The sequence below is a fragment of the Grammomys surdaster genome, unplaced genomic scaffold (genome assembly GCF_004785775.1).
Source record: "Grammomys surdaster isolate TR1022 unplaced genomic scaffold, NIH_TR_1.0 187, whole genome shotgun sequence".
NCBI lineage: Eukaryota > Metazoa > Chordata > Mammalia > Rodentia > Muridae > Grammomys > Grammomys surdaster.
Window position 1 is genome coordinate 1,389,203 of NW_021604632.1, and position 23,463 is coordinate 1,412,665.

Here is a 23,463-nt window from a genome sequence, read left to right on the forward strand (position 1 = left end):
ATCTTCTCATATCACACCATACCCTCACTAGACAGAAAGAGAGCTTGCTCTCAGGTCCTGTCTTGAAAGGGTACTAATCCTATTCACACAATGCCCTGGGATTTCATCACATGCCTGAGGTACCGCCTCCACTCAGGGTCACTCAGGAGTTTAACACACTGGGAGCATCTGGTCCAAAACAGTAACTCTGATATCTCAAATTCCTCAGAACTTTAGATTTAAGTAAAATATCCTGATTTTAACATGTTGGTAAGAAAATAAATAAATGAGTAAAATGGGCCATTAGTTTTTACCTGTTCTAAATGAAAACTAGGAGCTCTGCTCTTAGCTAAATACCCTACACATACACACACACATATTGTACACACACACAATATATATAGTATTTGTACATATATGTAAATATATATACACACACATTACACATGTGTATCATGTACACACACCATACACACATGCACACAGACCATACACAGGCACATACATACCACATACACACACATATACAACTATACACATGTGCGCACACACTACACACATGTGCATACATGTGCACATGCACACAGACCATACACAGGCACATACATACTACATACACATGTACCTGTACACAAGCGTCTACACTGCACACACATGCACACACTGCACACATAGAAATGTGCAGACACACATGCACCTCCTCACATATACATGATCACACACATCAGTCACTGGATTCCAAAGGACTCAGCAGCAGATGACATAGCTTGAGTTTTAGGTCTGTGTGGACCTTCCTGTCCTGGATAATCAGACTGGTAGATCTGCAATGCCAGAGGACTGCTCCCAAAACTCAGACATAACTTTTCTAGGTAAAATTTCCTAGTACAGAGGTCCATTGAGGAAAGAAGTAGAGAGGGACAGAAGTTCTTAAAGCTGTCACAGTCTGGATGTGAAATGGCCCCCCACAGACAGGTGGCTGAACATCTGGTCCCCAGCTGGTGATTCTGTTTTGAGAGGTTACAGAGCCCTTTGGACATAGGATCTTGCTGACAGAGACAGGTTAGGCATGAGGGGCAGGCCTTGAGGACCAGAGTCCAACTGTACTTCCAGCGGGAGGTCAGTTTCCTGATCCATCAAATATGAACAAGGCATACTGCAAGCTCTTCAGCAACCGTGCCTCCCCCACCATGGGGGAACTTTACCCCCTGGAACCCTGAGCCTAGAATCACTTCTGTCAGGATTTGTCACCATGACAAGAAATGTACCTAATAATCTGATGCTAAGTTTTTGGGACAACACATTAGTTTCTGTCCTAGGTACAGTAATGTCCCTCCTCAGACAATGTTGACACCCTGATCACCTGACATGGCAAAGGGGATTTTTGACAATGGGGCCAAATGAAGGGTCTTAAAATGGAGGGAAGGTGATCTTGGATTATGGGGGGAGAGGAGAAATTCTGAATATCATCACAACAGTTCATAGATGGAGGCACTGAGTAGCTAGACCACACTGTAAGAATGGGTGAATGGAGTGATGTACCGGAAGGTTAGAGGGTGGAGGATGGGGCTATGAACCAAGGGTCATAGGCAGCCACTAGGAGCTTTAGGAAAGGGAAGGACCCCCACCCCAGAGCCTCCAGAGGGACAAGCTCTGCTACACCTTGACTTCAACCCAGTGAGAGGAACTTAACTTCTGACCTCTGTATCTGAGGTGCAGAAACTTAGTTTGTTTCAAGCTGGTAGGTACATGATGATCTTTCACAGTGGTGACAGGAAATGAACACTAAATAAACAGGGAAGGACCATGCGACCGATACTGCATATACGTGCACAGTCTGGTTAGTCAGTCTCAGAGTGCCTGGTGATGACGCACAGTCCCGACTGGCTCCATCCCTGATCAAGAGGAAAATACAAAGGAGGGACAAAACGCAGGGGATGCTGGCCAAGCAGCAATTACACTTGGTGAAAAAGGAGCCTCGTGCACGCAGACAATCGGCTCTGCAGGCGGAAAAGATGGTGTCTCTTGCCAAAAATCTGACTTGGCTCCTGGCTGAGACCTCTCTTGGAATGGATGTGTTACAGCACTCTTGATGTATCCGATACTCGGTTTGGTAACTGTTCCCTTCTGAACTCAGAAGGGAAACGTCTTCACTAACAGATAAAGCTGTAATGGCATGGAGTTTGTTTTGTTCTGAGGTTTGTTTTGTTTTTTGTTTTTTTTTTTAACACATTGATGATCTCTCGGCTGAGACAAGCTTCTTAAAGCCAGCTGCCAAACTGAGAGATTACAGCTGGTTATTCTACAAGACGGCTGCACAGTAGAGCACAGTGCAGTTAGAAAACCAAGGTTCTGGGCAATGAGAAAACTTTGAGCTTCATCCTAACAGACATGGGTAGCGAACAGTGAGTCCCCTCCTTTTGTTTGGTTTTGTTTCTTTCTCATCGTGTGTGTGTGTGTGTGTGTGTGTGTGTGTGTGTGTGTGTGTTTGCATAAATGTGGGCACATGTGTGAATATGTGTGCATGGTGTATGGAGGTCCATGGTCGCATCAACCCTCTACCTTACTCACTGAGGCAGGGACTCTCAGTCAAACCCAGAGCTCACTGATGATATGCCTAGTCTCACCCTCTCAGGCTGAAACGGCTGGTGGGCTGCTAAGCCCACTGGCATTGACTGTGAAGACTTGAACTATGGCCCTCAGGCTTGCAAAACAAGCATTTAACCATTGAGCCATGTCCCCAGCTCTTTAGGGGGTCCCTCCTTTTGAGAGATTTATTTTCATCCTTTGCTTCAGGTCATGAGGAAAAACTTCCAGAATCAAGGTGGGACTTGCAATTGGTTTTATGTCCTATCAGAAGAAAGCACCCAGGTCGCATAAGAATCCTGCATCTCCCTCTGAACTGGCATCATGCTGTAGACAGACCGAAGGCTTAGAAAACTAAAAGGTCACCAGCAAGAAACCATATGGCCCAAGAACTGACATCACTTCCACCTATGAACACCCAACACAGCTCCCCCAGGGAGTTCCTGGATGTATGAGTAATCCCCCCTTTAAGTTTCCGCTTCTAACCCTCTGGATATCACTGCACCCTATACAGGTCAACATCTGGTTAAGACTTTCTAGATATGGCACCAAACCAGCTGCAGTGCACACAGTCCAGTCCCTCAACATCTGCCTCCCTTCAGCCAATGCCTGAAGCAACCTCTCAGCACCCCTAATGAAAAGCTATCAAGAGCTCCTAGAATGTTCCATCTACTAAAGGAATTAAAACACTCTCTTTCTCTTCCAACCTTCGAGGCTCTTTCCTATAGCTGTGAGGCTATGTGCCTCCACAGCCATAAGCACCCTTATCCTAAAGGCCTCTGCAGCACCACACTTCTGTCCATTATTTGATCCATGCAAAAACAGAGACAGACAGGAATGGTGGCACATGCTTGGGACTCTGCAGTCAAAATCAGCCTAGATTACACAACCCCCATCTTAATGGGGAAAATGGGGTCACTGAGATGGCTCAGGAAGTAAGAGCGCTCACCATCGTGCCTGATAACCCAAGCTGGATCCCTGAAACCCACCTAGTGGAAAGAAAGAGAAATGACTCTTTAAAGTTAGCCTCTGACCATAGGCACGGGACCATAGGCACGTCTGCATGTGCGTGCACACAAACACGCACATGCACAAATAAACGTAACTTCGAAATGTTTTAAGAGACAGAGAAGTTATTGTCTCTGTATTTTACAAATGGAGAGCCTTATGTTTAAAATACTAAAGTGGCCTGCCCTGGGTCACTTAACAAGTTAACTGTGATCCCACTAGTTTTCTCCCTACTATGTCCCAAGAGCCTCCAGTCAAGGTCCTGAACCTCTGGGTGCTGAGGAAATAGCACACCAGCACTGACTCATTCTTGCATACTCCAGGAGAGAGGAACTGTAAACCTGGACACTTAGTCTTAATACAGCAGGCAGCCCTGCAAACCATCAGTTACATGACTGACTGTCCTAATGAAGTGTCCTAATGAAACAACCATGATCTGATTCATACAAAGGCTAACGGTTCAAGTCCCTCCAGTCCCCCCTTCTGTGGTATTCTTTTTGCTCCCAGGCTACAGAAAATCAACCAGGCAGCCCCTCATTGGACTTGGACTTTGCTTTTTTTTTTTGCTAGATGATAAAGGTGGGGATATACCTTTTCAAACTAAAGACCAGTCAATGCCTACCACGGCTGTTCAAAAAATCAAAAAGACGATCCTAGGACCAATGCAGAACTCCTGTAGCAGCTTCGGGAGGACCTCAAAACGCACAAAGCTTGCAAACACCAAATTGATATAAGGTCTCATTCTGGACCCTGGCATCCACTGCAGAGATCAGGGTAAGTGTCTGCAAGGGACAAAGATCTCTATCCGGGACAACTGGACAGAGGCGGAAGGAACTATCTGCGTTGCCCAGGAGCTGGAGGAAGTCACCTGGCCTGAGTCACTCAGGTAGGAAGAGGTGAGCAGATTAGAAACTAGGTCACGCCTGCTTCCAGAGTCAGAGCTCCTCGCCTGCCCCTCTCCAGACTGAAACCCGCCACCAATCAAGCCTGCCCTGCCTGCTGTCAGCAGAGCTATTTTTGGCATTGGTACAATTTCACTACGTGGGAGCCAGGCTCATCACATGAACGAATGCACGGAAGAACTCCAGCGTGGTGTTACTAGCTTTAACAGATGGGGGGTGGGGACAGCAAAGCCCAGAACCACCAATTCCTGGCTATTATTTACCAGCCTCTCAAGCCCCACTGTGAGCTAGCCAGTGCTGAGCTGAGTGTTCCTCGTCCATGGAGTGCCCAGGATAGGTGTGGTAGTGGGTGTGCTAAGGAAGGCAAATAACTGAGAAGCCGAGAGGACTTCATGGAAGCAAGCTGGAAAGTCAGGCCGGCTTCTCTATGAATTGCCTCTTGATCACAGGATTGAATATGTACTTAGAGTAACGGACACTTTGAGATAAATTAACTTCTAAGAGAAAGGGACATTTTGAAAATTAAATTATACTGCATGGAACGAGCAATCAATCAGCAATCAATATGTATCTGATAGCCATGCATACAAAATGAAAAGGCAATTCATAAAAGAATAAGTACAAATGGCCAGACGTGAAGAACTGCTCCGTCTTAGGCATAATTGGAGGCAGGAGGATTTAATTGACAGGTTTTTCTTTTTTTTTTTTTTTTCTCTCTTAACGTCCCTTCCCAAGATTGGCAGGGACACAGAGCAACAACTGGCAATCAGATTGGTACAACAATTTAGGGGTACAGTGTCACAGATCAAGATATTAAGATTAGTGGGTAAATCCATCAACTCAGCAATTCTCCTTGCACAAAATAAGGCTGTAGAATGTCACAGATGGGGACAAGCATTTAATTGCAAAATGTCTGCCTCCATTCCATGGCTATTAAAAAGCTGGAATCTACCCAAATGTGCCACACTGGGGAAATAGCTGGAACCATACACTGGAATAGTATGCAACCATTTAAGAGGTGGAATATTTAATGGCAAGGAAAGATACATTTCACAGCCCAGTAGGAAAAAAAAAATCACAAAAGAAAAGAGGAAAGCCATTGCCTAGGATCATAGATGCTAAATTCTAGCAGTATGCTCTCAGCTGGTAAGGATTTTGAGTTGTTTGTTGTTGTTGTTGTTGTTGTTACTGTTTTTGTTTTGTTGTTGTTGCTGTTATTGTTTAATCTCTGTTTTTTACATTTCCCATAGAGGATACATTTAATCATAAAAATACATTCCAAATCGTTTAAATGAGAAGACGCTGAAAGCTAATTCCATGTAACACTTGGCCCCTTGTCCCTCAAAGGCTCCCATGCACACACCTGTCTCACGCTAGCCCACCATGAAGAATCCCAAGCAAGCATCCATGCCCTCTAAGCCCACCTGGGGCTTAGAAACTGCATTTGTCATAGCCCACCCTACAGCTCTACCCTTGGTCTCCAGGTCAGTTTGCTTCCAGACCTGGTTTCAGAGTAAGTGACCTTGACAGGGTATTTGTGCTTACTTCTCAGGTAAGGAAGGGGATAGGCACAGTGCACTAAGCCCCAGGCAGGAACTCCCAAGTATTCTGTACCTGTCCAAGGGCTGTGCACACTTAGGCTACCCATTTCACCTCTCTGTTCTCTTACTCTGGCGCCATTTTGATACAGCTGCAAGCACTGAGAGGAGAATTTTAAAAGACAAACAGCAGAGTCTTTATATCTAAAATGCCTGTCTGCATAATATTATAGCAATGCATAAACACTAATCTGGGATCAGTAAGTGTAAAGATAAGAGAGATGTGGTTTGACATTTCTTTACAACCGCACATGAACGCTGACTAACTCTGTTTCTGTGAGATCTGTTCAAACAAAGAGCCTAGCTCTGCTCACCTTGCTAATCGACCTCCACACAGCGAAGGTGAAGCCCCGGCTCAGTCTCCAGCCTCCTCTCCCTCTCACCTTTCTCCTCCCGACCCCCATCACCATCTCGTATACAAGCACAGCATCCAGATCTCCTCAGAATCTAGGATGGAAACATCACCTGGACTCCAGTGGCAGTTGTCTGAATACAGTGTACAACAGCATCCAAACAGAAAGAGAAGTTAGACAACCTGATCAACGAACACCGAGGACCTGGGATGGGCAGCGCAGCTCATGCCACGCACATACCATACACAGCAGTGCGTGCTCTGTACCCCAGAGCTCAGTTTGGCAAATCACTGTGGGAGCTTCAAGGGAAATGGTGGACTTCTTGGTAACCTATGGGTACCTTCCATTAAGAGAGCCTCGAAAGAGGGGCCCCCATGCCCCAAATGCAATTTTGGAAAAAGTTGAGAACTCACATGGGGGCAACGTGTATGGCTGAAAAGGCATAAAACAGGACAAAACAACTTCACACCGTCGGGGGGGGGGGGGGGGGGGCCGGGGAAGGGGGGCGGTTCCCACCTGCCAGCGGCACCTTTATTAGCAAGTCTGCAATAATTCCCAAAAGCCATCTAGTTTTAACAGTTTATTTCTTAAATAATGAATACATCTGGACTTGAGCGAACTGAACCTCTTCACTCTGGTGGAATAGCTCCGTTCTGGTACAGGTACACACACCCATGGCCCTCCCATGTTCAAAAGAAAGGGAGAAGTCACTGAGAAAGAACATAACACACACAGCAGTATAAAACAGAGTTTCATCCTGTCTCCACTTAAAATCTGAAGGTAAATAGTTTATAAAGCCCAGCCTAAGTTCCTTTCTTCTGGGCCACAAGACCTGCTCAGACTTTAATGGTAATACCACACATACACACACACACCAACTATGCAGAGGACTGGCTGCCTCTTTCACAGTCTGGCTGCTGTGACTTCTTATTTAAGAAACAGATACCAAATCCAAAAGGACGCATTTTCTTCTAGTAACAGAATGCATAGTTCATAAACAATCTAATTAAAATACATTATATCACACTAGATAAGGCTGCTGGGCAAAAATAAATAAATAAATAAGGTCACTGAGGCATTCTAAATGAACCTTAAACACGGGCATTAATATTTAAATATTACAATCCCCACTTAGAAAAAGAAATCAGATAATTGATAGGCCAGCACACTCAAAACCGATAATGCCAAGGAACACTGTCCTTGTGTAATTTGGCGGAACAAGCTGCTCCCGGAATACAATGGAGCTTTTTGTTAAATGGACCTCTTCATCTTTGGCATTTTATACAAACAAAACAAAAGAGCAAAGCCAAGAAAGAGAAAGATGACACCGGTCCTAGTCTTCAGCCAGGGCTCTATCACTAAGACGGACGTGCCCTAAAAGATATGTTAGGGAAGGAAAGGGCACTATTTAACAAAAGGGAAAGCCAGGCTAGGCAACCAAGGAAGAAAACTATCAAAGTTCAACTATCTTGAAGGGCAACAGTGCCCTCTAGTGGGGAACAGTACAAACTCGATAAACATGGCTGCTTTTAGGTTAATCACAGAAAACAGCAAGGCTTGTTTTAGGACAAGTACTGTGCCATTCCATTTCATAAAGGCAGGGAAGAATAGAATCACTTTAATTGGATTTTATGTAGAACCATTTCCAAGTTTGCATGTGACACACCACCACACCTTAATACGGGAGAAATCAGATTTGTGAACATTTTCTTTAAATTAGGGGGTCTGTGCCACTCTGTCATTGAAGCATAGCGATAGGAGCTTAATTTATTAAACTGGCACTATAGAAAAGTGAAAACCCAAACCCAAGTGCAAATATGGAATTAACTGGGGTGTCACCGGGCAGACCCTTCTGAAACTCACCAGAGGGGTACCTGTGGACACATATACACGAGTATAGACTAATTTGGGGCCTGTGACTAATACACATAGTCTCTATACCTACTCTGCTCCTACCCAGGGTTAACCACATGACAGAAATTGCTGCAGCATTTCTAACTGGCCCCCAGTTTGAGTATTTAGCTTCCCAAGTACTATATTCACATGTGAAGTGGCTGTTTGACTCATAAAATAATAATTTTTAGTTTTTGTGTAATGCCAGTCAAGGACTCTTTTCAATATTGTCAAAAATCTCAAGTTTCCAACCAGGTGTGGAGAAGGCTGAGGCAGGAGAACTTCCCTGAATTGTAGGCTAGTGTAGGCTATGTCCGTCTCAAAGAAAAACAGCTTCCAATAGTTTCTCCAAAGGAAATAATTTCAAATCGCTTAAGCTTAAGAGAACCGTTGTTCTAGACATTTAATTAATTCCTTTGGGGTCTCTTGAGTGACTTAGGGGCTTCCCCTCTGCTTACTGAGTACAGCATTCCCAAAAGGAAGGAGATACCCAAGGTCCTATCAGCTCATATGTCATCAACAGGGAAAGAAAGGGATGGGGAATTCCAGGACCCCAAAACAAGGATGTGGGCTTTACTCAAGAAAGGGGATTACAGAGTAAGTTCAAGCAGCCCCAGCCTGGGCTCACAGATCTCTACAGTTCCTTAGAGAAGGTCAGTCCTGCTGCACGGTCTGGAAGGAAAACAGCTGAGAAAGGGCAGAATTTACTCTAGGCAGGAATCATCACAGTGACAATGTACAAGATAAAAATGTGGCACCAACTTCATGTCGGAGCATCAACACATGATGTAGGGACAGACCCTCTAAGCCGACACGTAAAGACACTCTACTGTAGGAATACTGCAGGGCTCTCAGCTTCAGAAGCTCATGCTTTTACTTTGCTTTAAAGAGAACAAACTGAGGGATAACTGACACCTTCAGCGTGTACCTCTTTTATCTCTGAGCGTGAACCTGGTGTGTGTGTGTGTGTGTGTGTGTGTGTGTGTGTGTGTGTGTGTGTACAATAAGGCCTGGGGTGATGATCACAATAATATAAATACTCTAAGAGAAAAGCTAGTTTTGTTTTTGTTGAATCAGGCCAGGCTATTTCAGAGGGAGACCACATGTATGATGCAGCCCAACATTATAAAGGTCCAGAAGGGGAAAGACTAAGCTCAGAAAGAAACTTAAATCAAATCTGAACCACTCCAGGCTTCAGACTGGAAGAGAGTTCTGTCGTTAGCACCGAACACCGGATTGTCTGATGTGCTCATAGCTGCTATCAGGTTCCCAACAGGGTTTGCCAAAAGCCCCACTGTTCCTTCAGAAATACGATGGCAATATATTGGTCTCTAAGAAGCATCACTCATATGGAACTCAAGTGCTCCTCTGACATAAAGATGGGCAGCTGCTGTCCTGCTCAAGGGACATGTGACTGCCTGTGTTAGAAGTGCTGCCTGACCAGCAAGTCAGCCTGAAGAGTCAAGGTGAGCAGCTTCCTTCTACACAGCTCTGTGCACACACAACCAAATCTGTGCAGACAGGCTTAGCTTAGGAAAATCCACGGGCCCCAGGAAAGTGGGAGACTCCGTAGTCTAAACACTAGATCTCCCCTTTCCTGAGACTCCCCGAGACTTAGATGCAGTCATCTCCGTGTTGAAGCCGTTTCCTTCTTATTTTTTTTTACAGAATCAGAGCCAGCCAGTGTGTAACTCCAAAGAGCCACAAGCTCCTGCCCCTCCTGCCCCTCCTGCCCCTCCTGCCCCTCCTGCCCCTCCCGCCCCTCCTGCCCAGCTGTGCTGCACACAGGGCAGTGAGCTCCTCCCTTGTCTACTGGTTAGCAGGCTCCGGCCTTGATCAGCTAGCAGCAGCTCTGGATGAAGGGATGGCTCCCCCTGGAGCCTGAGAAGCTGTTCTCCACTGAGGTCCACAAGCTACAGCTCTCAATCTAAAAGTCTTCAGGTTCAGAAAGCTGGTTAAACAAAGGTCAAGAGGAGAAGAGTGTTAGTTCCTGAGAAGACAATATTCTAATCTTGCAGCTCACTAAGGACACGGGTAGGGGTAGGTAAATCCTGGTGGGACAACCCTTCCAGCTACTCATGATGTGCTGGGTGCACTCTGCCTGTAGCCTGGGCATCCCTTTATCCCAGCCTCAGCTAAACTGGCTGATACAAGATGCTGAGGCAACCCTGCTTTGGGTTCAGCTGGACCACCCAGTGCAGTAAGAGTAAATGCTTTGAGTGCAGCCCCCACAGTAAAGACTTTTTGGGGGCCGCACGATCCCTACTGTAATCACTCAACTTCTGGTGGTACCCTAAATGGGCATGGCTGTGTTCCAATAGAAAACACCTACAAAATCAGGTAGGTCGGATTATACCCAGGGGCTGTAGTTGATCCACATCCAACCCAGAAAGCTGAATTTAGTTGACAGAGGTAAAGCCAGCTCACAACTGTAAAGAGAAGGACTGGGACCTGAGTATGGTGGGGACACATCTATAATCCTGGCATGTGAGGTGTGAAGATCAGGAGTCGGAGGCCAGCCTGTGCTATGTCGCTAACTCAAGGCAAGGACACATAGCAAGACACTGTCTCCGAAACTAATGTTTTTCACACTCCCATTGTACATCTGCACTGCCTCTGAATCCTCCTACATTCCAGAACCATCCTGGCCTTTCCTTCCTGCTTGGAACTGAGAATTTATTCAATTGCTTTAGTACTATCAAGTATAAACACTCACAAGTAAGCTTTGCAAAGTTTATGGACGTCATAAGAAAGTCAGGGACAGAACAGTCTGCTCAGAGCTCACATCAAAAGGGCAGGGCCCTGGAGAACCCAGTTTGTCAGTCAGGGAGCACACCCCTCTCTCTACCTCTCCAACCTCCCATGTGGAGGGGAGTGTGGAAAAGGCATGGCCCCAACAGCACTCACTGGTAGACAAGATGTCTGTCCCGTCATAGGGGGACTGTGCTCAGCATCCATCCACTCAGTGTCACAAGCTGAAGACTCAACTGCTGATCCACAGACAACAGGCTCCCTGCCGTGGCCCAAAGACAGGAATGCTGATGACCCTGACAGAGCCCTCACAGAGGGCAAGCAACACCAGGAGTCTTAGGAGCAGATGCTCATTCCACCCTGCATTGCATAAGCAAAACAAAGCAGTAATGGCAACGTACAAACGGGCAAGTTGTACCGCTCCGGAGAAGGAAGCCTGTTATCTAGAAGCCAGACTACCTGGGCAAGGACACTTCCCAAGACCGCCTCGAAGGACAAAAGCCAACTCTGCTATGACAAACAGCCCCGTGTGTATCCGTCTCCAGCTTCTTCAAGTCCCATCAACCTGCTGAAGAGGGAGGCTGATTCATATGCACTTAACTGCCTGGAATTTGTAATACATTATTACTCCAAAAATTAAGAATCAAAGTCTTCAGCACTAGTAGAGTCATGCTTGGTGGCGTGGAGAGGGAGGAGGAGTGACAGGATGTTTCCTGAGGGGAAGTAGGTGCTGGAAACACTACTGGCCTTCCTAAAGCCTGCTACAATGCATCCTTCTGACTAGCCACACCCGTGGGACCACTCCTACCTCCTGCAGTGTCCACAACTATGGGCACAAGAAGGAAGTGTCAGATGGAAGGGAAACAGTAGACAAGCAGCACTTCCGCCTTTGTTCCTAGGGTTTGGGGAGCCATTTGGACACACATGTTTCTTCCCCACACTTCAGAACTTCCTTATCTCTCGCTATCAGGATCACCCAGACACGAATCTTGTCCCATGCTCAGCTTAACACCTGACGATGCAGATCTCTGAGAGGACAGCAGACCTAGTCAAAGGTCTACTAGCTAACATCAGACAGAACAGGCTGACTGGAGCCATCACATACCTCACTGATTGAAGAAAGCCTATCCTGGGGGCTGGCAGGATGACTCCCTGGTTAACAAGCACTGGCTGCTCCTGCAGAGAAGCCAGGTTAAGCCCAAGTACCAACATGGCAGCTGGCAACCATCACTACACAACTCCAGATCCATGTTATCCAGTTAGCTCTCAGGACTCCAAATGCAGTGTGCATACATACATGCAGACAAAATACTGACGCACATGAAATAAAATAAAATAAAATAAATAAGAAAAACTGTCCAAGTAAAAGACCAAGGGAATGAGATCGGTTCACTCAATTCCAAGTGAGCTGAGTGTTAAATAAACAAAGGGAAATTTTCTAAGTCCTCAAATCCTTTTTTAAAAACTTAGGCTACAGTGTCCTGGGTCCACACCCAGTACCATAGCAGTGCTTCTTGGAGGCTGGGGAGGCAGTCAGTCTTTATCACTAGTACTGCAGCCCCACTGACAGCATGCGAATTGTCCAGACTCCAACCCATGCGGACACTGAAAAGGTTAGACTGCATGGATTCTGGGCTCAGATGAGGCTGGGAAGTGATTTTATGGCAACTGCTTTCCATTGTTTTAACTCCTCCCTTAGGAGGAGTAAGGTCAGGAGACCTGAGGGATGGCAGAAGCAAGGCCTGCGAGCCTGCCACACCGCAGAGTGGCTGATCTGCTGTAGTACCTCACCTCCTGTGCTTGCTAGAAGAGGACACTGAGGACTCCAAAATCAGGAGAGAAAGAGAGAAAAATAGAGGAAAGCTCATGAGAGAGGCCATGAGGGGGCACTGTGACAGACAGACAGACAGACAGACAGACACCTGACAGAGGACAAGCAGAGGACAGACACAGTTCTACTCTTTAATCTGAAGATGCATATCCTATCCCAAAGAAAATCAGATGCTAATGTCAGATGTCAATGGACCAAAACAAAATAAAACCCCATCCCTTGAGATGGCACAGGTGCCCGCCTCGCTGCTGTCACTGCACCAGCCCAGGAAGCCACTGACCTCACCATGGTCACTGTGGTTAAACAGAGGCAATTAGGAGGGTTACTGCAGAGGTGAAGACAAGGACAAATTCTCCAGTTTTATGAAGAAATAAGATACGGTTACCAAAAGAAAACGATAGGCTCAGTGACCAGTGGAAACCTGCAGTACCCTTGGATCCAAAGTCACAATCTGCGGCCGTCCAGGATCCCATTACCAGTCAATTTGGGTTTGAATAAGCCAGGTAATTGGAATACATCCATGCACCACACGGACCGGGTCAAAACCTCTTAGCCAGAGCCTGTTGTCTCCAGCCCCTGAATACCAAAATAGCCACAGCCTTCTGCTGACTTCTCAGCTTTGAGCAACTTCAAGGTCAGGCCCCACAAGCCTCACCCTGTAGCGCTGGGATGGAGAGGGAGTGCGGCTTTAATGAGACAGCAGCTGAAGCTGTGAGAACCTCTTTCAATTGGAGATTCACCACCACTGTTTCATTATAGGTACATTTAAGTGGGATTCTCTGCAGCACTCACAAAATAAATAAATAAATAAATAAATAAATAAATAAATAAATAAATAAAATAAGACGACAGTAAGCTACAGGCCTACCTATTCCTGAGTTTGCTCCAGTAACTACGACCACCTTGCCCGTGAAGTCCCGGCCCTGCAGGATCTCCATGGCGGTGGTGCTCCCGTCGTATCTCTGTCTGGTGGTCGGCTTCGTCGGATTATCATCCACGGTAAATGCTAGTCTCGGATCCAAGTAGGTAGTTCTTTTATTTATGTGGCTGCAAAGAGCAGGGAGAACATAAAACTCTATACGGCAAGGACCAGCATCTCTAAGTACAAGGGAATCTAATACTTCCAGCAAACAATGCACCAAAGGCTTACTGTCAAACACGGAGAGACCCAGAACCCATTTGCTCTACCCTCTGGCCTCCGGAAGGATGGTACTCTGGCCTGAAAACAGACTCATGGAAGCCTCTCAGAACGACCTTGAAGGTACTGAGATACAGTAGGCCTCTCGGGTCCCACAGCAGCTTGCTGAGAAGGCTCTGAGTTTCTACTGAATTCACGTTAATATAAATGCATCTATAAGATCCGTCAGCCACTCTTGTCAATAGCTGTCCATGTAATTTCACTGGCCTGTGCAAAAGCCTATACACACTGGTACACAAGGAGAAAATGAAAGTGACAGAAGTCTTAATAACCATAAAGCAAGCCAGACAGCAAGGTTTTAATTGTTTGCATTTTAAGACCATAGCCAAGTCACCTATAATAATAAACACCTAACTTTTGATTTGGAATTAATCTAGAAACAACATTAAAATATACTGGCACATACAGAGTATTAAATTACTGCTTTTAACACCAGTTTTACATTTTCAATGTGTTCTTGGGCTGCCAAGGTGCAGGGAAAGATGCCTGCTACCAAGCCTGATGAGCTGGGTTCGATCCCTGAAACCTACATGATACAAGGAAATAATTAACTCCAAGTTGTCCTGATATCCACCTGGATGCCATGTGCATATATACGTTCACATACACACACTCTAAATATATAAAACGGAGTACAAAAGTTATGTGCATCTTTGGACTTGAGATAAAGACTTTGAAATATTATAAGAACCCTCTTGAAATCCATAGGGTATTATGATTTAAGATGTATGTATCTGAGCATCATGACATAACCCTGTGATCCCAGCTACTCAGGAGGCTGAAACAGGTGGACTACGATTTCAAGGCCAGCCTGAGGAAACTCTGTGAGACTCTGTCTAACAACATTGACATTTGGCAGTGCTGGCTGGTGCTGTCATCTCTGCTCCCCTGGGATTCCACCTTGTTGATATCAAGTACTGGTGACAGTATTTGCACATGGAAACAAATCTGCACTTCCGTTTCTCTCAAGAGCTCTTTCTGCTTACCCCAGCACACCCCTGAGCAGGCTGGAGAATATCTAACCTTGTTCTAGCTTGCTTCCACAGTCCATGCTCATCTTCCGTTTGACCAGCAGCTGGCTGATCCAGCCTACTGCCTGTTTCTGTAAAGTTTTACTAGGACACAGCAATGGCCATTCATTTTGTATTAAAACAGAAACCATGGAGTGTCATAGCCTAAAACCTATGTGATCCATTAAACAAAAGTTTAGCTGATCCCTCTCTAGAGTAGGCCAGACAATCCTGCATGTGTCACAATTCCCTGGAGGGCATCAGCTGTCCCTCACCTCCACAAACACAGCCCATGTTGAGATTCAGATGGGAGGGGGTCTGAGTATGTATATATCTAGCAAGTTCCCAAGAGCCGCCAATGACACTGATTGGAGAAGCCCATTTTAGAACCCCTGCTCTGGGCCAGGGAAGAGGAAAGCACTCCAGAAGACAGCCTTACAGGCATGTGTGAGCACAGGAGGCGCCTACACTGGAGGAGTCTGGCTGCATGGAACCTATAAGTTTCTACAGCCAAGTTCTCCAAGAAAAATATAGAAAGGGATACTTGTAGCACAAAACTAAAGAAGTGATATCCCTGTTTTGATAAGGGAAAGGATTTTTATAAATCAAGGAAGAAGAAATCCTTTATAATCTAATAGGCAGCTAAGGACATCCGCTTAGCCACCTGCTGGAGAGGCTGCCCTACTAGGGCTGCGTACGGGTCCTCAGACTCTCCAAAGCAAGCCCTGACCTACCTGCTCCCAGTGTGGGAGAAGAAGTGGGAGGAAGTTCATTAGGTTTGCTGACAAAACGCTCCTCCAGGTGAGCCTACTGCTACAACTATCGCTATTACTACATGGATAGTAACAGGCGAGGCCAGAACAAACTGTCACTGCAGTGCTAAAGATTGGAGAAATGAAGTTCCAGATGAAGTGCACAGCAGTTCCAAAGCACTTGCTGCCCGATCGTGAGGACTGGAGCTTGGGACACAGCACCATCCAACAATCCAGGCAGCCCACGTTTGCACATCTGTAACTCCAGCTCCGAAGGCTGCAGACATGGCAGGCTTGCTGAGGCTTACTGACTTCCACCCGAGGCTCAGGGAGAGACCCCGCCTAAGAGGAGATCTGTAGACTGACAGGAGAGGAGCCTGACACCCTCCCAGTCACACAGATATATCAGTCAATCCTTTGTAAAAATGTTAGGAAGCCTCAGAACGAGCCGCTTAAAGAGGAAAAAGAAGGAAAGAAAGAAAGAAAAGAAAAGTAGTAGTCCAATCAAGTACAGTGAAAACCCAAGGAAATCTTCCTGAAACTCTCAAAATATCACGCTGCCTCTGAAAAGCTAACTTCTTGTTTAACCTTAATGGAATGACAATTATATTATGTGCTATACTAGGGGTGCGCTTAGGGAATATCACACCAGAGTCCACGTGCCAGATGAGTCACGTGTGAAGGGCTGGGTTGGCCTGACCCCAAAACCTTAGTGTACAAAGAAGGGTGGAAAGCTGCGGACTAGAAGAAAAAAAAAATCGCAAAGCTGTTTGTGAAACAGGTCTATCTGACTTCATGTTTTCCTACAGTCAATGTAGGAAATTATAGCTGAAAAGTCCCCTTAAAAGTCAAGCTGGCTATGTTTCTACACAGACACTTACTCAACAAAAAACACTTGTCCGTTCTCGTCGGTCTCCTGTTCCCATCCATACGGCAGTTCTGAAACACACGGAAGATCAACAGTGTATGTGTACAGAATGAAGCCAAGTCACACCCCAGGGTCAGGAAAGAGGCTATCTCCCTTATCCCTGGTCCCCTAACTCCTCTGGACCAGGTTGCTCTGGTCACATGCTTCAAGAGTGGCAATCACAGAAGGCCCAGCATCCCATCTGGAATCCACATTCTGCCTCCTGGTTTAACCAAAACCGTTACACTCTTGATCACTCTTAAGTGTTCTCTCAGCTCCTGCTTTTACTTCAGGCCTCGGATGCTCCTATGAGCATGAATTCCCAAAGCTCACAGCCATGTCTGCAAGAACAGCAGACACGAGGAGTGGCGTGCTGACCCAGGCTGCCTTGCGCCATGCTATAGAGCCGTCTCTTCGTTTTCATGTGCAAGCTCATCTGTCTTCACCTGGACCCTGAGGACCCTCGGTTTGCATTCAATACTCCCCCTCCATGGGCTGTGTACTGCCTCAGAAACATCGTTGTAGGTTTCCATAAAGTACTGACATCCGCCTCTACAGCCTACACCAACAGCAATTACTCCCACGGTTCAACTGCAGAGAAACCCAACAAGTCAAAGCTTCAGTTGTTACAATAAACTTTGTTTAAAATTAAGGCATCCCCCTGTCCATCACAAGATCTTATCTTCTCCTTCTGCCAAATCCCATTACGCTCTCAGACTGACAGCCCTGCTCCTTGATGGCCAGCCACCAGACAGCCTTCCCAGAAAGACAGGGTTAGCTGCTACCTCACCACCTCTGACATCTTCCCTAGATAATTAATGCTTCAGGCATGGGATTCTGTGCTAATGGACGGATGGCATACAGACCTCCTGCAACTCGTTTTCTCTTGCCGGTTTTCGGATGTTCCCACTGGGTCTTTTCCTCGGTGTGACTGTAATAGAGACCCACAATAGAGTAAGTTAACACTGTTAAAATGTAGTCATTGTATTAACTGTGTCTCTTCCTGACAATAGTTGGAGTCGTGAGAACAAACAGAAAGAAAGACTCAGGACAGAAGGTCTGATGACTATGTCAGGTCAGAGGCCCCAGGTTGCAGGTCAGAAGAATCAAACCTGAAGGAATCTTGCAGGACAGGTGGGGAGATCACAGGGAGAGCAAGGCGGGGCAGGGTCCCAGCTACGAGTCAACTTTACAAAGCTCTGTGAAGCACAAAGCTCTAGAAAGACATTTTGTATTCCTTTCCCCTTTATTCAAGGATACACTGACAATCTTCAATATCTGGTTTATAACACTCATATTTAAATACTAAGTATACCTTAAATATCACATTGTTAAAGTTTATTTTCCTTGTTCTTTTTACTTTGTTTGGATTTGGTTTTTGGTTTGGTTTGGTTTTGTCTGGAGATAAGGTTTCATGTAGCCCAGGCTGAACTCACTAAAGTAGCCATGGATGACATTAAACACTTGATTCTGCTGTCTCTGCTTCCTAATTACTAAAATTACAGATGTGACTTTCAAAACGTATATTCTGGGCTGGCAAAATGGTTCAGGAAGGAAAAGTGCTTCCCATGCAATCCTGAGGACCCCAGTTTGCTGCCTGGATCCCACGGAGGAAAGAGAGATACAGTTCCTGAACACTGTCCTCTGACCTCCACCAATACGCCATGGCATGCACATGGACACACTTAGACACACACTCACAAATATTTTAAATCTGCATGCTGGCCCCAGGTATAGCTTCAGTGTCTCATTAATCTCTGGGTCCTGAGCACACCCAAAAGGATGATAAGAGTATACGGAGACAATAGCACAGGTCACTTAGCTATGACAAGATGATCATGGATCTGTGGCCACAAGGTCTGACAAGAACAGCCCCTATGCACCACTGCTCCACTGACTCAGCCGTCACATCCTGTCATCTGCAGAATGGGGCTGTCTCAAGGACACTGTTCAAATGGTCTCACGGAGCAATCGTTGTTATACTAAAACGGTGAGCTGTCATACATTCTATTGGTAAATTGTCACGTGCCGTCCACGCTCACTGAAAGCAGACTCTGGTATCACGGAGGCCTCCCCTTACCTCAGGCTCCAGCATGTTTATTCCATATGCCCTTCAAAAGCTACCAAGAGACTAATGGGCTCCCCAGTCTGTGACAGGAAGAAAGGAAAACAGCAGACAGCTAAGGTTATTTTAAAAACCACTTTGTCCTTCAACATAGCTAGAAGATTCCCAAGTGCCTTCCGTCAGCTACTGTTTATCCCAGGATATAAAAAATGCCTGTGACTAAGGGAAACATGGAGAGTAAAGACCAGGCAATGGGAACTCCACCACAGCCTCAGACAGCACTCCCAGATGTGGGCTGATGTTGTACACACCTGACTTAAAGCTTTACTTCTCTCTCAGTTGGACTCTTCCAGTAAGTTTCTGATGGGCACAGTGAGTACTCTATTGATAACAGTTTGCTACCCACAGCTTCCCTCTATCTGCTACGTGCTGTTCAATTCTTTTACTTCTGCTTGATTCACATTTAATAAAGTGAAAGTACAGTTGTGATAGATCATTCTCCCTAAAACATGGATCCAAAGCTAGAAGCCACCTGTCACCAGTGACGGGACATCCTACCATGAGGGAAACAGCCAGGCACTCGAAGGTTACATTTGATTTCCTTAAATCCACCCTCAAAAAAAGGGGGTAACTGTATTACTTCATCACCAACTGACAAGATGCCTACAGCAGATGCCAAGGACCGGGAAACAGTGATAGGTTCAGGTGGCTGGAGCAGCACAGACTACGAAGTTCTCTAGGGCTGAGACTCCACACACAGAGGTCCAGGTAGGAGCACCAGATGCAGGACCATTGGCATGCCTATACCCCTGCACCTCCTGCTCATACAATCCACTTACATCTCCAGAACCACTCAGTCCTTCTGAAGACACAAACTCAGTGTCACTCCCTGGCTCCAGACCATCGGTGGGCTCCAAGGTCAGATAATAGAATCTGAGTCCTTGGTGAAACACAGAAGGGCCTCTGCAAACTGACTCCTTCCCCGCAGTCTCAGGCTTTACAACCCTATGCCACAGAAAGAGGCCGGCTTGGGATCTCTCCTCCCACTGTCCCCTCCACCTGTCTGACTTCCTACCACCTGAACCTACCTTCTACAGCACTCTGAGACACAGGGCAAGCGACATCTCTCCTAGGTGGCCTCCCTCACCCTCCCACACACCTCATGTTGGACATACTGCACTGGAACTATATAATTACAAATTTGTTGGTCCTACAGAGCTCCGTAAGAACGACAGCTGCACCACACTTAGCTGGACATCACCAGTGCCCACCAACCGGCCTGGCACTCAAGGACTCTTGAATGAAAGAACTCACCAAAGCTTTTCTGTTTTCTGTTTCTTTCTATCTGGCCACCGGGGCAGCAGTGAACATCTTTGAGTACCCACAAATCTCAGAGTTTACAGCCCATCAGTAAGGAGACTCCAGGACACAAACTAACTCCTAACTTGATAATAAGGCAAGAAAGTTATCTTTTACACTTTTCTGGAACTAGGTAGGGTGGTGCAAACATGTAATCCCATATCTGGAAGGTGGAGGCAGGAGGCATCAAAAACTCTACGTCATCAAGGTTTCATTAAAAATTCTAGGCAAGCCTGGGCTACAGGAAACACAGCTAGACACAATTGTAGCACATGTCATTAGCCCCAGAGGATGGAAGATCTATGTAAGTTTGAATCCAGTCTGGTCTACATTTTTCCAAAGGTAAATTATTAAAAACTAAAAATAGACTTACAGATGTTAATACAATAATGTGTCTTCTGAAAGCCAATTGATAATATACTCTCGTGGAAAGCTTTAAAAAGATTGATTCTCCTAGTTTTTTTTAAAAAAAATATGAAGCCAAGTATGTTCATGTATACCTTGACCCCAGCCCAGGAGAATTGGGAGCTCAACCTTGGCCACCTACCAAGTTAAGGCCAGCCTGGACTACATGAGACCCTGTTTTAAAATTATTTCACAGATACATAAGAAAATAGAAGAGGAAGTAGCTGATATGAAGAAGAAAACAAGGGAAAGTACACAATATTCATAAGAAAAAAGGAGATCATGAAACTTGGGGGTTGGAGGCAGACAGACATCTTGGAAGGCAGATAGGGAGAGGGACCATGGCTAGTAACACAGGGGGTGAACTTCCAAGATGGCCAGCTTCTCCCTCGCACTCCTTATGTGAGACAAAGCCTAGCATCTTAAAACAAAGTCCTTGTGTGTGGGCTTTTTCTCCTGCTAGTCAGCCCCTGCTGATGGATTGGCTCAGCAAGTTCAAGGCCACATCAGGACATGTTACCCAACAGTTGTGGGCCATCCAACCATCTCCTCTTTCTTCAGAACAACTCTTAAATTAGGGGACAAAAACTCTTCACTGACTTAAAACCAAAAAGGCTCTCAAGAAGAGGCTGGATTTTTTTTGGCTTCCAGAGTTCCCATTCCATTTTGCAGTCATTTTCTCCGTGTGTGTCTGTTGTGTGAACATGATTCTTCCCCCACAAAATGCCTTTCAGCCTGTTGACTATGCCTGCTACTGTCTGAGGTGTTAGAGATTTCTCCACAGCTACCTGTTACATTACTAATCTTCCCTGCCTTTTAACTCTTTAGCTGGCAGAGAAAACGAGCCCAATCAAGACTGTATCAAAACCCATCATTTTGTACATTAACTATCTATTTGCTAAAATTGAACAGATTTCCCAAAGCATAGTCAGCTGCAGTAGGTTCTCTATGGAAATTCAGTGTCTGTATTGATGACACTACCCAGACACTGGGAAGGGTTGGAGTGGGATTACACAGGCCTACATATACAGTGAGACCCTGTAAAAACAGGTGGATCTGTTAAAGTTCCAGGCCAGCCTGATCTACTAAGCTAGTTCCAAGCCAGCCAAATACATAGCGAGATCCTGTCTCCGAAAAGATGGGTTAGGGAGGAGGGAGAGGCGACACAGGTAATTCCAGTTATCAGGCCTATGCAACTTTGCCACACATACAGTCCAACGTACAGAAAATGCCTGCTGGACAAGTGACCTACAACCCACTAGCCTCTCCACTGAGTGTCGTATGCATAGCACAGATTCGATCTGGTGTCAACTCATTTCACAGATGAGGAAAACAGAAAGCCAGGGCTTTCAGTGGCCCAAGGTCACGGTTAGCAATAAGGAAAGGCTCGGTTGAAGTTTCCAAAACTTCCCTGAGAAACCACTGTGAGCCATCCAGGACGTCTGTTTAAAACTACAGATTGCTGGGCCTCCAACTCAGGTCCCCTTGGCGGGAGCTCGGCTTTGAAGTTTGCTCTACTTCCTCTTTAGAGGAGTAAGACCTAGGAGCCACAATCGCACGGTGCAGTGCCACCTCGTGAGCAGCAGGGGGCGTGCTGCGGGTGGCCAGGTGACAGGACCTTGACCCAGACCCCAGAACAACAGGGGACAGGTGGCTGGCAATTTGGATGCGCATGCCCGCCGAGCAGGGCAGCGCGGGGTCCAGGCCTCGCAGGACACGGCTCCCAGGAACGCCGCTCCAGGCCGCTTACTTGGCGTAGTACACCCAGCCGTCCTTGGTGGTTCTCTCTTCCCAGCCCGGAGGCAGCTCATCCTCACTGTCCGTGTCGTCCAGGCCCGCATAGCGCAGAGCTGCCATGCTGGAGATAGAATTAGCCGCCCGCTCTCCTCAGCAACTCACTCTGGCTTCAACCGCGCCGCGCGCGTCAGGGGCCAGACCGCTCGCGCCGGCGCACTGCTCACCCAGCCGGTCCGCGCCTGCGATCCGGTTTCCTGGATTTGCAGCGACTGGCGGGAAAGGGGGCGGAGCCTGAGAAGAGCGGTAGCGGGAACGCGGAAGAGATGGAACGGCCGTGAGGCTGGAAGAAAAACCAGGAACGGCTCAGAAACTGGAATGAGCTTCCTCAGCCTCCTGGAAGGGGCGTGCTCATCCAGTCACCGTGCTGGACTCTGCACGTTGCTGGGCGACCCAAAATCACTTCCTTATTGTTTTACCCAATCCTGAATGAGTCCCTGCAGTGGCGTATCCTGGGAAATGTAGTCCAAGCTCAATTGAACTCCACAGGAAAAAAAAAAAACCGGGGCCGGCCGGGGGCTGGTTCTGTTGAGATTGTTCTGAGCTCCACTTTCTTTCCATGCCATGCAGGTGCACAACCTTCTCCAAAATTTACGCTGGAGAATGCCTCAATTGAATTCCAAATAGGAAAAGAAAAGAAAAATCTCACAGTGTTTAAAGTTCGCAAACTGTATTGTTCATGTAAATATGCTATTTTAAAACTACACTTAGAGCACTAAGTAATTTCAGAATTTGGGAGGCTAAGTCAGAAGGATTACCACAAGTTCACAAGTTCGAGCCTAGCCTAGGCTATAAAGTGAGCCAAAAATACAGAACATAAAAATTTTCATGCCTCCAGATTCTCCATTAAGAGAGAATGGTCAGGGGCTGGAAGGATGGCTCAGTGGTTAAGAGCAATGACTGCTCTTCCAGAGGTCCTGAGTTCAATTTCTAGCAACCACATGGTGGCTCAAAACCATCTATAATGTGATTTGATGCCCTCTTCTGGTGTGCCTGAAGAGAGTTACAGTGTACTGATAAATAAAAATAGATAAATCTTTAAAACTATTGAGAGAGAGAGAGAGAGAGAGAGAGA

General features: G+C 46.3%; 1 protein-coding gene across 1 annotated transcript in view; it reads right to left on the minus strand.

Moving 5' to 3' along the window:
- Wwox (WW domain containing oxidoreductase) overlaps positions 1-22,509 on the minus strand; it is an 894,370-nt gene extending 871,861 nt beyond the window's left edge. Inside the window, exons 1-4 of the mRNA XM_028768564.1 lie at positions 22,345-22,509; positions 17,632-17,696; positions 16,740-16,797; positions 13,767-13,945 (exon numbers count right to left, since the gene is read on the minus strand). Of these exons, the coding sequence (XP_028624397.1) occupies positions 13,767-13,945; positions 16,740-16,797; positions 17,632-17,696; positions 22,345-22,451 (409 nt within the window). The 5' untranslated portion in view covers positions 22,452-22,509. The remainder of the gene's footprint in view (positions 1-13,766; positions 13,946-16,739; positions 16,798-17,631; positions 17,697-22,344) is intronic.
- Positions 22,510-23,463: the final 954 nt, after the last annotated feature.